At 35.7% G+C, this 16,690-nt stretch overlaps 3 protein-coding genes across 5 annotated transcripts; 1 reads left to right on the top strand and 2 right to left on the bottom strand.

Moving 5' to 3' along the window:
* Nucleotides 1-45: 45 nt before the first annotated feature.
* LOC113498280 lies at nt 46-1,379 on the bottom strand. The gene is made up of 3 exons (XM_026878234.1): nt 1,221-1,379; nt 409-667; nt 46-253 (listed from the first exon to the last, which is right to left on the bottom strand). Exons 1-3 carry the CDS (start codon nt 1,373-1,375, stop codon nt 119-121), a joined length of 549 nt encoding a protein of 182 aa, XP_026734035.1. The 5' UTR covers nt 1,376-1,379; the 3' UTR covers nt 46-118.
* Nucleotides 1,380-2,263: 884 nt separating this feature from the next.
* Nucleotides 2,264-8,265, bottom strand: LOC113498070 (NEDD4-binding protein 2-like). Of its 3 annotated transcripts, none has more exons than XM_026877971.1 (3): nt 7,818-8,265; nt 5,175-5,462; nt 2,264-3,687 (listed from the first exon to the last, which is right to left on the bottom strand). In XM_026877971.1, exons 1-3 carry the CDS (start codon nt 7,939-7,941, stop codon nt 2,555-2,557), a joined length of 1,545 nt encoding a protein of 514 aa, XP_026733772.1. In that variant the 5' UTR covers nt 7,942-8,265; the 3' UTR covers nt 2,264-2,554. The 3 variants fall into 3 exon arrangements, with proteins under 3 accessions (XP_026733772.1, XP_026733773.1, XP_026733774.1); XM_026877972.1 differs by lacking the exon at nt 7,818-8,265 and adding an exon at nt 6,913-7,290; XM_026877973.1 differs by lacking the exon at nt 5,175-5,462.
* Nucleotides 8,266-9,638: 1,373 nt separating this feature from the next.
* Nucleotides 9,639-16,316, top strand: LOC113498131 (cyclin-dependent kinase 8-like). The gene is made up of 8 exons (XM_026878071.1): nt 9,639-10,099; nt 10,407-10,658; nt 10,848-11,037; nt 12,826-13,039; nt 13,292-13,460; nt 14,270-14,389; nt 14,776-14,848; nt 15,342-16,316. The coding sequence occupies exons 1-8, from the start codon at nt 9,854-9,856 to the stop codon at nt 15,470-15,472; spliced, it is 1,395 nt and encodes a 464-aa protein (XP_026733872.1). The 5' UTR covers nt 9,639-9,853; the 3' UTR covers nt 15,473-16,316.
* The last annotated feature ends 374 nt before the right edge of the window (nt 16,317-16,690 follow it).

The following is a 16,690-nucleotide window of genomic DNA, read 5'->3' as shown; positions in this document are numbered from 1 at the left end:
GTCAAAATGAAAAGATGATAAGAAATCTCAAAGTGATATGATTAATAAATGATTGCGAAGCTTTTGATCTCAAACTACAGAAAGCAATTCTACAGTTTATTATCATTTTACATCTATTTCATGAACAGATACATACCTTCTTCTTTTTACGAAGTATTTTATCTTTCTTTTCAAGTTCCTTTTGCATAACGAATTTATTCACCCCGTTCTTCTTTTCAAGGACATCACCGCGGCCAGTAGACAAGAGCAAAACCTAAATATTGGACAAAGAAATATCATTTTTTTTTACAAATCATAGATTTTGACAGAAGATGTAATATCCAATATTATTAACGTTGGACTGTCTTGTCTAGCCAGTCTCGCGTTTTATAATTAAGACCAGTTTTGATAAAATTAAAAATATCTTACCTCGACAGTTGCCTGAAAGTTATTATCGTGAGCCATCAATAGTTCGGAGAGTGTATCTTCTTCAACATCAGGGAATAAATTAAAAAGTTTATCTCTGGTCATCTTAGCAGCTAAATTCGTCGGTATATTGTTACGCCATTCTGCAATATCTTTTTGGTATGTAGAAAGGGCCAGATCCATGTCCATAATTTCTTTGAAATCAGGGACTTCGGGTTCTTTCCCCGCAAGAGACATTTCCGCCTCTTTCAAAGCAATTTGTCTACAAAAAAATGTCATCTGAATAAAATAAATGAAAAAAAAAACAACAAAAATAAGATTGAAAAATAATAATAAGCGAATTGATGTCTTGGTTGTCATAAGAATTTCATCATTATGGTATATGATGACTTTGATATAAATTCTGGATATAACAAGTTAACAAACTGGAAAATATACAGGTAATCAGAATCACTGGATGTCACTACTTATATTTCCTGAAGTTAGACCAAACTTGTGACAAACCAAGACATCTAGACGAGGAAATAAATTAATTCTTGTTTACTACATGCAAGTTAAGAATAGTCCGTCCAACTCATATTCGCTTACAGCGCCGTGTGTGTACCACTTTGTATATATCCATATACCATGTAAGTATAACGAGACCTTGTGTTCTAATAACGCTTTCATTTTGTGTCACTATCATACAAATTTAAGGTTCCCTAAAAAAATACAATCGCACGCACAGAGCCGCGCTCTCAGATGAGCTTAACTATATGTAGGTATTTTATGCTGAATTTAATAATGAAGAAAATATGTTAAAACATTTTGCTCACCTAGCAAATTCTTCATCTTGTTGTACCATGGCAGCCGTCTTCCGAGCATGTTCATCTAGCTGTGTCATTAATGATTCCATCCACAAGGCATTGAGCTCGTTCAGGGCAGATATCGGAAGAGTTACACGAGGCAAGATATTTTCTGGATATTCCATATCCGTCCTATCCGTACATTTCATCTAATGATCCCACGAATTCAAAGCCCAGTGTCACTGTAACAAGTCTGTCACCATTGTCAAAGTTACATTCATTTTCATCATCAGTGTCACGGGGACAGAAGCAGTTTCATTAGAATCGATATTGAAGCATTATTAGACTCGACATTCGAAGCATCAGCTGGTTCGTCTGAAGTACTAGGTTCCTCTATATTTTTATCAGTGGGTTCTCCACGACGCAGTTTCCTTATCATGAGGCAATGTTTCGAATAATGATCATCCGATATCACCACGTTTTGTTCAATCTGACGTTTAATTTGAATATTTTCATCTGACATAGTAGCATCACGTTTTTTCTTTTGCGGCACTGGTCCTACGGCAGCTGCTGGATTATTTTCATCTTTTTGTGTGTTCTCTTCTGCATAGCTGTTTGAACATCTGTTGTATGTGTGTTGGGAATAATATTGTACTTAGCCAAGCATTGGCACTGTTCCGTGGTTTCCAGTTCTTCGTCAGATAACTCCTCTTTGTCAACCTGTCTTAGCAACTTATTATTCATTCCATCTAGGACGATTTCAACGGCCCAATTGACGTCTCCGCAACATTTATCGAAAATATCACGCAAATCGGATCGAGCAATATTAGGAAAAAGTTTTCTAAAAGCAACAAAATGCTTTTCTTCATTGACACAACGAAAAGATTCAGTTATAATAGTTTCATTAGTCATGCTGCTCTTATCTAGCATTCGTTTTTCAGGGATTTTCTCAATATTCACAGATATATGAAATTCATTGATGTTTCGAGGCGTCGCAATAATCACTTTAAATTTACCGTTGATATCTGTATCGCCATATTCTAGGCAAGTGCTGCTCGACATGGTTTGGGATGGGAAGTTTTTCATTTGCATTAGAAGATGATGGAGCGGCTGTGTCAGTCCACGGTGGCATAAACATCGATATTTTACTCCAGTCTTGGCATTCATTGACTGTCTGCATCATAGAGTCCTGTGATTCTTGGCTGTAATTTTGAATTCTAGGTGATGAATTGAGGGACTGCCTTTGTGGTTTAGCTTCAAACACGGAAGCAATTTGCGAAGCAGCAGGTGTTTTAATCGCTTCGTTAGATTTGATTGTTCTTCGCGTTCCAGAAGCAGAGGCTTGTTCGCCGGAATCCCATTCTTCACCATTTTCCCCATTCATTTTCGACTTTTTCAATTTCCTCTAATCTCCTCTGAGCCTCTAAATATAACTTGCGCTTTTCTTGCTCTTCAGCTAACAAATCACCATCTGTATTTTCACGAAGACTGTCTGTTTCCGAAGGCCTTTGATCTTCGTCGATTTCAATCAAGTCATTGACAGTAGGCACTTCTTTATTAATTTCTTGTTCTTCATTTGCTGTGCTACACGCATCTCGTTGCGACAGATTGCCATCTGTTGATACCGGTGATGAGGCTGACTCTATATTCGAAACATTACCAATTGGAGACGAGTTCCTAGATTCCTTGCTTACAGGTTTAGATTTGTTTGCCGGCGAAGTAATCAATGGCATGTTACGCTTTACAGGAGGTACCATGTTCGAAGGATACGATAACCCATAGGCTTTCTTTAAACTCGCACCCGTGATATTTAGACAATAATTCTCAGACATTCTTTTCAGAGAAGCCAGGGGAACGTTGTGGGTGTTCTTTTTAGCTAATTGATTTATTTTTTTAGCCCAGGGCGTGGTCGGTTCCATCACTTCAATTATATACCCATTGTGCACTCCAAATTTTAAATATGGTTCCATCTCCCACAGCTCGACGTTCGTGTTGTCGACAATAACAGGACTTACTCCCATCTTAGTCGCTTCAGCAACCCGATTATGGTTCCATTCATGAGCTTCTGACAACCTGTATTTATCGTGTTGGTATTGACCCCTAACCATAAAGAAGTCGTCCGTGCTGAAAATGTGGGCTTTGTAGCTGTTGTTGGGGCCAACCATCATATTTACCAACTGCTTAGCTAAATGAGTTTTCCCGCTCCCAGGGAGACCCCTCATGATAATTAAAATTCTATTGCCCTCATTGTGATTTCTTAAAATATTTCTGACTTGTTCACTCCATACGGGATGTTTTTGTTGTTGTTGGGATTGTGTGTTCTTAGGGATGGCACCGGTATTTTGTGGAGCTTGAGCGGCTGTAGAATAAGAAACTGACGGAAGGCTTGGCTGTGTTGCTACTGCTGGGTTTTGATTGTCGGAAGGTTCTTCGTCTTGGACGTTAATTACATTCCCGTCGCCTGTTATATCCATTATGGCGTCCGCAGATAGATTCACTAGTAATAAAATAAATTTTAAAATAAATAAAAATCCATTAGGAAAATATACAGGGAACAATTGTGTGATATGTTATAAGGATATAATCTTACTTTTCTAAATATCCGTCTAATAGTTTAGACCTTAAAATTACTTAACTTAGGTTGGACAACTGACCGCACGTCAGCGGTTATACTTTGGCTTTTAACTTTGGATTCTCATTATGACTTACTAGTGTCGAACAGTCAATTGTCGATAGTAACTATGTGGCATACATACATAATATATATAATTATATACTCTTACATACATACACAAATGCGTATTTTACACAAGTGTGATTTAGTAACTATGCAGTGAATATGGAGAATGCAAGCTTGTGAAGTGAAAAATCTCAATTAGGCAACATTAAACAACACGGCACATTGTGAAATCACATTCGCGTGAAATAAGTTAGAAATATCATAATTTAGAAAAATAATAAGCACAATACACTGTTTTTTTTTATTTTACCACAAGAAATAATCCATTTAAAGTTTTATTTTAAATTAATATATTTAAAAATACATAATTTCTAAATATGCTAACCTAATTTATTTTGTTTACAAAAGCAACCATTTGCTAAAAAATAAAATCTCTTCTTCCAATGTTGCCCAATTATATAATAAAAAAAAGGAAATAACTAGACTTGAGTATTTTTGGCTTCAGCGGTTAATTAAATCAATTAATTGTTATTTCAAGAAGTCGAAATCATAACATGAATCCCTTTAAACAGGTTTAAATTTAGATAAAAGAGTTTTGGTAACAAGACTAGACAGATCTTTTTCGAAAGAGGGTTTGGGTAAAGCCTCCGTAACTTTTTCTGTAAGTGGAGGCTCATTTCTCTTGACAGGAGGCACCATGCCAGGGGGATATGACAGGGAATAATAGCGCATTAAGCTTGTACCCGTAACATTACAACGGTAGTTCTCTAACATTCGCTGAATAGTACCAATGGAAACCCCATGCACGTTTTTTTGCGCTAAGTCCACAGCATTTTTAGCCCAAGGAGTAGTGGGTTCAACGACATAAATAATATAACCGTTGTTAACTGCTTCTTTTGCATAAACCTCCATCTCCCACAATTCAATATTAGTGTTATCCACAATTATTGGACTAACACCATGAAAAGCTGCCACGTGTACTTTATTCTTATTCCACACGTGAGCTTCTGTAATTTTATATTTATTATATCGGTATATACCTCTGACTATAAAAAAATCGTCAGCGCTAAATATATGAGTGGCGTAGTTTATTAATTCAGCTCCTAGTAACATATCAACAAGTTGTTTGGACAAATAAGTTTTGCCGCTACCAGGCACTCCCCTCATAATAATAAAGATTCGATTCCCTTCATTATGATTTTTGATAATATCGCGAATTTGATCAGACCAAATGGTTTGTATAGGATTACGCATTATGCTTGGTAACACAATCGTGTTTCGTGTTTCTACACATGTTCGGGCACCTTCAGTTGGTGGTTCATTTTGATGACTCTGGCCCGGATCAAATGAAGTTGACGGAGTAGGAGCATGCTGATCTCGCGTTTGCTGGAGACCGCTTCCAGACGGCCCCTCTTCTTTTTTTTGAAGATTTCCATGTTCAGTTGACATTTTGCAGGTTTCTATAGTTTCTTGGTTTAATATATCTTCAGACTGCTTTGAAGTTTCATGCAACGTTGACGGTGCTATATCATCCTTGATCAGGGTATTCCCATCTGTCGAGATGTCGGCTATGGCATCCGCTGAGAGATTTACTGGTAAAAAGCAATAAATAATATTTGAAAATGCATATGCACCAACCAAAACAAAAGATCAGGATATGTTATTTTTATTTATTAAACAATTCAATTTTACAGTTTATACTTGCACATTTGCACATCAGCATAAGGTATACTGAAACAAGGGGATTTTTATAGATTAATAGCATAGCAATTGCAAGGCAAGATAATATCGCTTATTCATTTGCATAATATTAAGTGAGATCAAGTCTTAAAAATTGCGCTGTTGAACGAATAATATAAGATGTAATAATATAAAGTAAACCTGAATTAAAATGTAAGTTAACAGTTGTTAATACAAGTTACTACAAACCGCACAGCAGTATTTTATAAATTAACATGACATTAACAAATGGGTTGCTATGACTTAATAAAGTATCCCTGTTATCGGGATAAGTGTTGGTCGTGCTTCTAAATAGTCAATGTATTTTTTCTTTAAGTAATAATAAGCGAAATTATCGCCAGCTCGTAAAATGTGCAAATATTGTTTGAATAAGGTTACAGCGGATTGTAACTTCCTTCAATTCATTTTAAATATGTAAATATATCAAAGCTACTTTTAAAAAAGTACAACGGCATGTTGTAGTTTATCATATTTTCACCCAACTTCGTATTTGATTTGTTTTTGTAAGTCTTCTAACATTTAATTTTCCTTTCATACAGTTTTACAATAACTTTAAGTATCAAGTAATTAGTTTAATTTATACAGCAATAAAAACCAATTAACAGCTATGCAAATAGTTAGAAATTACTTTAGAAGCAACTGGTTGGGGGAATCCCCAGCATAATGTCTTACTCTCTTTAATGTACAACAGTTGTTTAGGGATTTCCCCCAAACGTTAGAGACTCTTTTAATTTATACTGCAGGGAATCACCTTAACCATAGAGATTTTGTTTACAAGCTACTGTACAGGGGATTCCCTGATATAATTTAATATGAAAGAAGTTTAGTAAGATGTTGGATATATCTGTCTGATAATCTGTTTCAGCGAATGATTTTGTGCTGCAAAATATTACTATTTTAAAGTAAATAATGTGATATTGCTCACTATACTTTTATAGTTTTAGTATAGTGCAAGTGAATTAACACAAAGTAGTCTATCATACTATTAAGCATTTTAGTAAAAGATAAGAGAATATTAATTTCCTAGTAGGACTTTGGAACATACAAATTTGTTGATCATTTCCTATTAATCTGTCTCACGCACTTGCTAGAAAGCAAATAGTAATTTTTGATGAACAATGAAAGCAAGTATAATGTAAAAGTGAATGTTTAAATATAGTGAATTCGGTACAATAGATGCAAAGCCTTTGTTAAAAACCAGATACCAAATAACAGAAAACAAAAAAAAAAGTATGAAAATGAATCCTTTGTTCCCCAATACACCATAAAGCATGCAAAAAAAAAAGAAAATTTATAACATACCTATTTCAATTTCACTCTTCCTTCATTAACACAGTAGTAAAATCAAATTCAAATTGAATTACTGGCAAAGTATTGATTTTAACATAGAGGTACACTCAATTGCAACAAAGCCTTCAGAGACTCATCTTTAATGCACGGATATTGGTAGCTAACTGGTTATAAATAGATATTGTATTGACCGTAGCCAGACAGACGGGAGGGACAGAAAGGTAGGGTGAGGTAGCTGAGGGAGAGGGACCATGGGTGTGAGAGACTCATCTCTCTTGCACACTGCACCTGGGTATACCTCTTCTAACACATTGGGCCTATGTTTCAGTCAAGACCTATACCAAATTAAAATAAAAAAACAAAAGAAAAATCATAACAAAAATAATTAAAACTAGATGTTATGTTGAATAAAATATTAAAAATTAATATGTTTAGACCTCAAATCATAATATTTAACTGAAAAGGAAAACAAATACAAAAATAAAATGTATCTGGTCTTTGTTATTGTTTTGAAACAACAATGTATGGTAATTTATTCAGATACTGTGTCTTATCACTGTTTGAGCAAAGTTATAAAAAGAGACAACAATAAACAAAACAAGGATTGCTGTATGTACTATCTAAACCACCCCCTATAGGGAGAAATCTTTCCACCTCATAGAATATGGATTTTATGAGTAGTACATCCATCAGTCATCCTTGTTTTGCACGTTATCCTGTACCTGTGCACTACGCAGGTACGTATTTATAGGTAGTACATCTCGGGTACCATGTAATGTATTGACCGATAACTGAAAACTGCGTTCGGAGTGTCAACATTGACTTATTGCGACGCGCCAATCATGGCCCCGGGGTGTACGACGTATCTATCACAGTGCTAATAAAATATGACCAATTCAATACAAGTTTATACTTACGATCACCGGAACAGCTCTCAACAACCGCCGAAATCACATCTTTGCTCAAGACATTACCGAACATGTTCATGAGACTTTCAATAACGTCGCTATAGTTATTTTCTTCGTCTCCGCGCGATTCCATGTTTAACCAAAAAATAATACAACTAAATAAAAGTTAAACAACTATTTTTTTTCTATAAAGACAACAGTTTTAATATAACAAACTCGACAAAATTTAAAAGCTACGAAGACGAGCGCGACTGCACTTGCAACACGGATCGAACGATTAAGAATGTTTAGTAATACAGAAGAAAAGGTTTTGGAAACGATGTTTGGAGGGGCAGGGGAGCGAGGAGGATCTGTCAATTCAATGCATAGACTATAAAAACTTGTAATTTTTTCGTGGCTACGGAACGGTTCTGCTTATTTATTACTAGCTGTTGCCCGCGACTTCGTCCGCGTAGTTAGAAGAAATTGCGACTATAACTTGAGATTTAAACTATCCTATCTCTCAAGTTGGGTCGAACTGCACATGGTGTGCGAATTTTATTATAATCGGTTTAGTAGTTTAGGAGTCCATTGAGGACAACTAAGAGATAAACATATACCATCACTGACTTTTTTGTGGACCTTTTTAAGTTGTAAAATACTGTAGTACATTGTTTTGATCTATCTTGTAGGATTCAGTCAGCGTTTGCAATGTAAGCGCAAAAAATCTGGTTTTTTACGACCTCACATTAGAAACCTCAAAAATTGTAGCCTATGTGTTATTCTGATGTATAAGCTATATTGTGGTAAAGTTTCATTCAAATCCATTCAGTAGTTTTTACGTGAAAGAGTAACAAACATCCATACATCCATACTTACAAACTTTCGCCTTTATAATAGCAGGATATTCACGGCGAACAGCATGTTATCAACAGTAAAAAAGTGATATTAAAAAATATTTAGGAGAAGGTATCGGATTTGCAACACCACTCTAAATACTTTCTTATGTATAGAATAACAGTAACTGTATAGGTAATAAATTCCTCGTTCTGGGCACTGACTGTCTGCAAAGTTTGCATTTTTCATGAGAATGACAGCATCACCCAATTGCGAAGTATTTAATAAAGTTGAAGACCAGCAGCATTAAATTTGCTGATGGATTGTGTAAAAAACAAAAAAAAGGGAAAGTTAATCACTGATTAAGGAATGAAATTTTATTAAACATTTCGGATTTTGGTCTTCTTCTAAATATTTTGTCAAATCCTGCCTCAGATATTGCTAAAGGAATATGTAGTCTGGTTCGAGTGTGTAATCAGTAATTTTATTCCCTTTTCAGTAGCATTTACATAATGATATCCCTATAAACTGTGAATCTTGGACAATGGACACAAAACCGCTTAATAAAGATTACAAAAATAAAACATTCTCTAAAGTCGTTCCTTTTTGTGGATCAATATTTAAAAAGGTCTATTAAAACAATTTTAGGAATGGCAACATTTTATGAAGTAGTCACTCGAAACTCAAAACTGTCAATACTACCGAAGAAGACTTGGCTACGGCCTTATGAAAATCTTTTTTTGGACTTTACTCGAGAAGACTTGGCTTCGGCCTTTCAAAATTATACACAACTGGAAATTATTGTAGATGACTTTTCTTCAGCCTTTTGAAAACCATATGATAGACTGTATTGAATAAGACTTGGCTTTGATCTTTTTAATTGTAATCCAATAACTAAGTTTTTGGCTTATGACAAATTAAATACATAAACAAAGACATGGCTGTATGGGCTTAGATCCCGTTGCCTTTCCCATGCGGGAAGAAAACAAAAAAAAAAACAAAACTGTCAAAACTAAAAACGAATGTCAAATAAAAGTTTATGCCAAAAAAATGCGAAGTGTGAACTGGGCAGTAAAGTGTACGACTTTTGCAGATTTACAGTTAATGATATTATTATTTTAACTTTATGCACATAATTCGTATTAATTAGAACTGCCTACAATCAAAGATATTACAATTAACAGTTATATCCTAATATTTAGTAGTAAAGAGACTTAAAATTTAAGAAAATGGGTGACAATTTCCAAAATAAAACCATGGCTCCTGTAATGATGGATTATGATTTTAAAGTTAAAACTCAAAACGAGCGTTCAAAAGTAGAGGATTTATTCGACTTCGAAGGTTGTAAAGTTGGTCGTGGCACCTATGGGCATGTGTATAAAGCGAGGCGTAAAGACGGATCTGATACAAAAGATTATGCGTTAAAGCAGATCGAAGGCACCGGTCTGTCAATGTCCGCTTGCAGAGAAATAGCGGTAAGTCCTTAAAAAATATTCTAAGTTACTATTGGCAAGAAAAATACCTGTTAATCAGAATTATAACCTACTGTAATGCATAGGTCTAACATTTATATAAACAATAATTAATCAGAAGAATTATTAAATAAAAATAAAGCTGTATTTTGGTAAAGTTTCGTCGCGATTTTTCACACATTTTTATGATAGTAAGTATAGAAAAGTTATTACAAATATAATAAAAAGTGTGAAGAATTGTAATACCTTATCAAAACTCAACTCAAACTGTCATATAAATAATAACAGTTTTTTCAATCATTGTTTTCAGTTGCTACGAGAATTAAAACATCCAAATGTAATAAACCTCATTAGAGTATTCCTGTCTCACACTGATCGAAAAGTATGGCTGCTATTTGACTATGCCGAACATGATCTATGGCATATCATCAAGTTCCATAGAGCAGCGAAAGCCAACAAAAAGTCTGTGATGGTGCCTAAAGGTATGGTGAAGAGTCTTCTCTATCAGATCTTGGATGGTATTCACTATTTACATTCCAATTGGGTTCTACATAGAGATTTGGTAAGATATTTGATTAAAATTATTTATTATGATTCTTTAAGAGTTTGGGCAGGCATAACTTAACAGCATAGAGTGAAAGTAACCTGCATTCTAAATACTTAAATCAGAGAGCTATATTAAAATATCTCATTTGTAAACTCAAAACATTAAATTTACCATCTTATATAAATAGATTCTCTCTTTTTTCAGAAACCAGCTAATATCCTAGTGATGGGCGAAGGGCCAGAGAGAGGCCGAGTTAAAATAGCTGACATGGGTTTTGCAAGACTGTTCAATGCTCCCTTAAAGCCTCTTGCTGACTTAGATCCTGTAGTGGTCACATTCTGGTACAGAGCACCAGAATTGTTACTTGGAGCGAGACATTATACAAAGGCTATAGGTAACTCTTATTAAACTCTGTCTATTTCTGTAGAGATGTATTTAAGTATGTATGAGATCAAACCATTTTTAGCCCACCTTACTATATCTTCTTTTGAAGAATCACCCATAATATAGGTTAGTACTCAGCATGTAACAGTAAAATGGGCTCTGGAAAACAGACTTTCGTATTCTATGCCTATTATTGTATGATTCATAAATTTGGATTTGGTTTGATAGTAAATCTTTATATATTGAAATGAAACTACTTTTACGGATTTTATCGCGGTTTTAATTTTAGATTTTTGTTCCCGACGTTTCGAAACCTTTGCAGGTATCATGGTCACGGGCAGACTGAGATGGTGTTCGTCTTGACAGAAGATGTTGCTCGTTCTACCTTCATATTTTAATTAATTATTTGTGGTCCGACCTACGCAGTATGAGCTCACTGTGTCTTGATGTCTTGCAGCGCTGCTCTTGGGTTTGGCCTTGAGTTTATTTATTATTGGATCCCAAGTAGGTGATATCTTCCAGCCATCTTCTCTATTGAAATTAGGGTGTTTTTTAATCTCAATAGCCTCGCGAAACATCCTAGGTAGGAATTTGGATTCTTTAGCGAGGATCTGTGGTTGGTCAAATCTAATATAATGGCTGGAACCTTCAGCATGTTCGGCGACTGCAGACTTCGTTGAGCGGCGGTGTTTGACGTCAGCTATGTGTTCTTTAACGCGGGTCCCTATGCTTCGTTTGGTTTGACCGATGTAAGAGAGGCCGCAGTCACAATCTAGTTTGTATACTCCTGCATCTTGTAGAGGTATGTGACACTTGACAGATGGTAAGGACTGGCTAATCTTCTTGGGCGGCTTGAAGTATGTTTTAATTGAAGCTCGCTTCAGGATGTAACCAATCTTGTCAGTGACTCCTCTGACATATGGTAGTACAGCAGGCAAACGATCAACAGTGGCTGGCTTCACTCGGTTTCTGTGACGGGGCCGTGGAACTTGGAGCTTGTTGTCTCGCAGTACTTGCTTGACGTGTTGAAGCTCAGCGGCAAGGTGTCTGTCATCACAGAGTCCGTGTGCTCTCTGAAACAAAGATTTTCCCACGGTAGCTAACTGTTTAGGGTGGTGGTGAGATTCACCGTTTAAGTACCTATCTGTATGGGTCTTCTTTCGATACACGGTGTGACTTATGGTCTGATCAGGATTCCTTTTAACTAATATGTCTAAGAAGGCAAGAGATTTATTATCCTCCAACTCCATAGTGAATTGAATTTTGTTATTGATGGAGTTGAGATGTTTTAAAAATGCATTTACTTGACTAGATGGTAAAACTGTGAAAGTATCATCTACGTACCGTTTGTAGAACCTGGGAGTGAAAGGAGCTGTTTTTAAGGCTGTCTCCTCGAAGTCTTCCATGAATATATCGGCGACTACAGGGGATACAGGCGAGCCCATCGCTACACCATCTACTTGTACATAGAATTTATTGTTCCACAGTAGGTAGCCAGATGTGAGGCAGTGCTCGAGAAGTTCTGCATATTCTAGAGGTAGGTTGTTCTCTGCTAGCTTCTTGGAAACAATTTCAATACAATCCTTGACTGGTAGGCATGTAAACAAGGACTGTACGTCGAAACTAACCATTACTTCATTGTCATGAAGATGTAGATGTTTAATCTCATTGACAAAGTGGTATGAATCCTAAAAGTAGTTTCATTTCAATGTCTAACATTCGCGTAAACCTAAGAAACCACTAAATCTTTATATAACCAAAAACAGGCATAACAAAGTATTTTTTTTAATTTCTCTAGATATTTGGGCCATTGGCTGTATATTTGCGGAGCTATTAACATCCGAGCCTATATTCCACTGTCGTCAAGAAGACATCAAGACAAGCAACCCTTACCATCATGACCAGTTGGATAGGATATTCAATGTCATGGGATTCCCACAGGAGAAAGACTGGGAAGATATCAGGAAAATGCCTGAACATGCTACCTTAGTGAAAGATTTTAAGAGATCTAAGTAAGTTTTTATTTATATTAGTTTTATTAAAATCAATCCTACATGTATCAATCCTAAAGATAAAAGTTAACAATAATTGGTCTTAGTAAGAACTAAAACATTAAAGTTACGACTGTTATTTTTTATGAGTATGTGTGTATGTATGATTCTTATTAAGATACTTTCTTGAATGCTAATAATATTCTGCTTAATCTCCAATACATAGAAAAAACTGACTACATTTAATATTGACCTTAATGTTCTCATTTCCAGTTACCAGAACTGTTCACTTAGCAAGTATATGGACAGGCACAAAATTAAACCTGACAGCAAGGCATTCAGTTTGCTTCAACGTCTCTTGTTAATGGACCCCAATCGGAGGATAACATCAGAACAGGCTATGCAGGACCCATATTTCACTGAGGATCCACTTCCTACACAGGTAAATAGACTGACAATTAAATACTTAGCCATGTATTGTTTGTAAGACACTGGTGGTCTATGAGACATTGGATTTAACATTTTCAAGTTCATATGGGCTGTGGGATTTGCTTGTTTAGTATGAAGTATGTTTCTGCAGTCTCTTTAATCTCAAATACAGAAGAATATGTATATTCAAACTTGTATTTTTTCATGATATGGTGATAAATAGGCTAGATTTGAAATAATTTGAATAAGCACCTCTTTTTTTACGGAGGGCTCCCTTCCTGAATGGTTAAGGAATCTCCTGCCTTCAATTTCGCCTATGCACTAAGAAAGGAATATTTTATTTCGTGTTTTTTATGTCGGTTTCCATCAACGAAGCCGTTGTTTCCATCAACGTGCTTACACACAAAAACAAATATGGTGGTCTTACAATATTTGTTTTACTGGTTACTGGTGGTGGGCTCCTTTTTCCGCACGTAGGCTCCAAGTCGGCCCATTGTGCGTCAGGTGGCTTTGGGAGGCTGTCAGTCCAGCCATCCCAACTCCCTCCAGAAGCGCAGAAGTCTCCTGGGACGTTCGCAGGCTTCTGTGACGGAGCTCGGTGAACCGAGGATCCCTGCCCGGCATTCCGCGACCCCCGTGCACTCCAGGAGCACGTGTGCCGCTGATTCTTCATGTTGAAGACAGCCTCTACATAGTGGACTATCTGTAACATTGATGGTGAAAAGGTGTTTATTTAGTGGAATGTGCCCGGTCAGCGAGCCCACCAATATTTGTTTTATGTCAGTATTTTGCTCATTCAATCCATTTATCCATCCGTTACAGGATGTTTTCGCCGGCTGTCCCATCCCATATCCGAAGAGAGAATTCTTGACCGATGACGATCAAGAAGATAAAAGTGATTCTAAGGCCCGACAGAATCAACAACAACAGCAGCAGACCAATGTAAGATATGTAATGTTCTTTTATGATTGGTACTAATAAAAAAGGCGTGGTATCTTTAGTATTAGAAATATAAGTAAGCCACTTATGCTAACGAATTTAATATTATTTATTTAAATAAAATATATATAATATTAACCAGTAACCAGTTGCAATCAACGGATTTAAATAAAAAATATTTCATTGATGTAACAATTTTTGCCCGATTATAGACCCGCGTCTCCTTAGGGGGTATTTTTTTTGGGTTATTATTCCTAAGAATTATGTGACTTATGAGACCAATTGACACGTCTCTTATCTATCTGTCAATTTTTGCGCTTTTATAATATTACTTTTTAACTTATTACATACAAATCATATACAGTAACACATGTAATTTGTTATTTTAGACACAACAGAATCAAGTACAAGCGAATAGTCACGATCATGCTGCGAATAATGCTAAGAGAATGAGAATGTCAGGTATGTAGCTTAAAAATATATATTCTGTTATCTATTTACCTAATTACATAACTAAATAAATAAACAAACTCTGATTATCTGTAGTCTTCACATGACAACTTATTTTTTCCTTGCCTTAATTGCCTGTGCACAAGCCCACTAAACGACCTACATTTGCATACTTATAATGCTGCCATTAAACTTTTTTGGCTCAAGAACACTTTAATTACAATAAATATTTTTTGCACCCTTTTGGGCTTAAGAAGTCTTCTTCTTCTTCTTCTCTAGCCTACTGTGTCCCACTGCTGGGCAAAGGCCTCCCCCAAATCCCTCCACTGAACTCTTAACTAAGCTTATTATTTTTTAGTTCGCGTGGCTCCCAGACTAATCTATTTAACGCTTTTGTCGAGGGACTTTCAGAAACATCCAATTGTCATTGACAGGGCATGGGCATATGGAAAGAACTACCAATATGAGTTTAATCTTGACCTTATTTCTTGTATAAACATTCCAGGTCAGAATCAAGGCAACAACACAGGCGGTGGCGGTCAACAGGAGTTCCATCAACAACAACAGATGATGTTCGGCGGGCAGCAGCAAGGTGGCAGCTCGCAGCAACAGGGAAACTTCCAGCAACGGTTCTGATGAAACTGTGTGTTGGTTAGAGTATAGTGCTGTGTGAATGTTAGAGACAAGTTAGTTTGAGGACTTGAAGATTGTAACGCAGGTAGACGGGAAAAAAATATATTTGAAATGTACTAAAAGATCAATAGGGAAGTTTCAGCTACTAAATACTATGTCCGAATACATAACTATACGTAGCCTGCGTCTTCGTCCGCGCGGGATATCGATGTAAAGCATAATCCTGATTTTTTCGTAAGTTGATTAAAACAAATTCAATCGAAACTTTTATCTCTCCAAGAACATGTGTTCAAAATTTTGATGACGATCGAATAAATATTATTTAAAGTGAAAGCATTACAAAAAAATTACGTACACATAATATACTTAAGTAGGGATATTATTTTAACATCCAAAATTTTTAAACTTCTCTTTAAATGATCCCAACTCAATGTAATATTTATGGGACCAAATGACAGCTATATCACTTAAAATAAAAAAGAATCAACAAAATTCATTACGCAACCCATTTCCAGAAGTGCTTGTAAAGTTAAAATAAAAGCATCTTGTTGTTGGATGTCAAACGTAACAGTTACAAAACTTAGCACATAACAATGGAAAATTGGTTTTTATTTGCGAAACTGTAGAAGATTCCTCAAAAAGTTTTGTGGCTTACTTTATATTTTTTAACCTGGTCGTCCTAATAAAGCGTTTGAGCGTTGTTAATTAGAAGTTATAGCTAAGTAATAAAAAAAAACATCTTATACTCACCCGGAACATATTTCTGGCCTGAATTTAAATTATAGAAACACTAGCTGTTGCCCGCGACTTCGTCCGCGTGGTTAGAAGATATAAGTTATAATTTATACCTGCCTTCTATCTATCTATCTGCCTTCTATCTATCTTGTAGGATTCAGTCAGCGTTTGCAATGTAAGCGCAAAAAATGTGTTTTTTTATGACCTCACATTAGAAACCTCAAAAATTGTAGCCTATGTGTTATTCTGATGTATAAGCTATATTGTGGTAAAGTTTCATTCAAATCCATTCAGTAGTTTTTACGTGAAAGAGTAACAAACATCCATATATCCATACTTACAAACTTTCGCCTTTATAATAGTAGTAGGATTAGAAGGCCTGAAAGTACAAGATTTGGATATCTCATTTTATTAGATGATTTCGAATCTCATCTCGTAAAGTTTTGGTTGTATAATACTTTTTAAACCTTTTCTATAACGTGTCAT

Source organism: Trichoplusia ni, chromosome 10 (genome assembly GCF_003590095.1).
Source record: "Trichoplusia ni isolate ovarian cell line Hi5 chromosome 10, tn1, whole genome shotgun sequence".
NCBI classification, from domain to species: domain Eukaryota; kingdom Metazoa; phylum Arthropoda; class Insecta; order Lepidoptera; family Noctuidae; genus Trichoplusia; species Trichoplusia ni.
The sequence above is the reverse complement of the archived record's forward strand: the minus strand, read 5'-3'. Positions and strand labels throughout refer to the sequence as shown.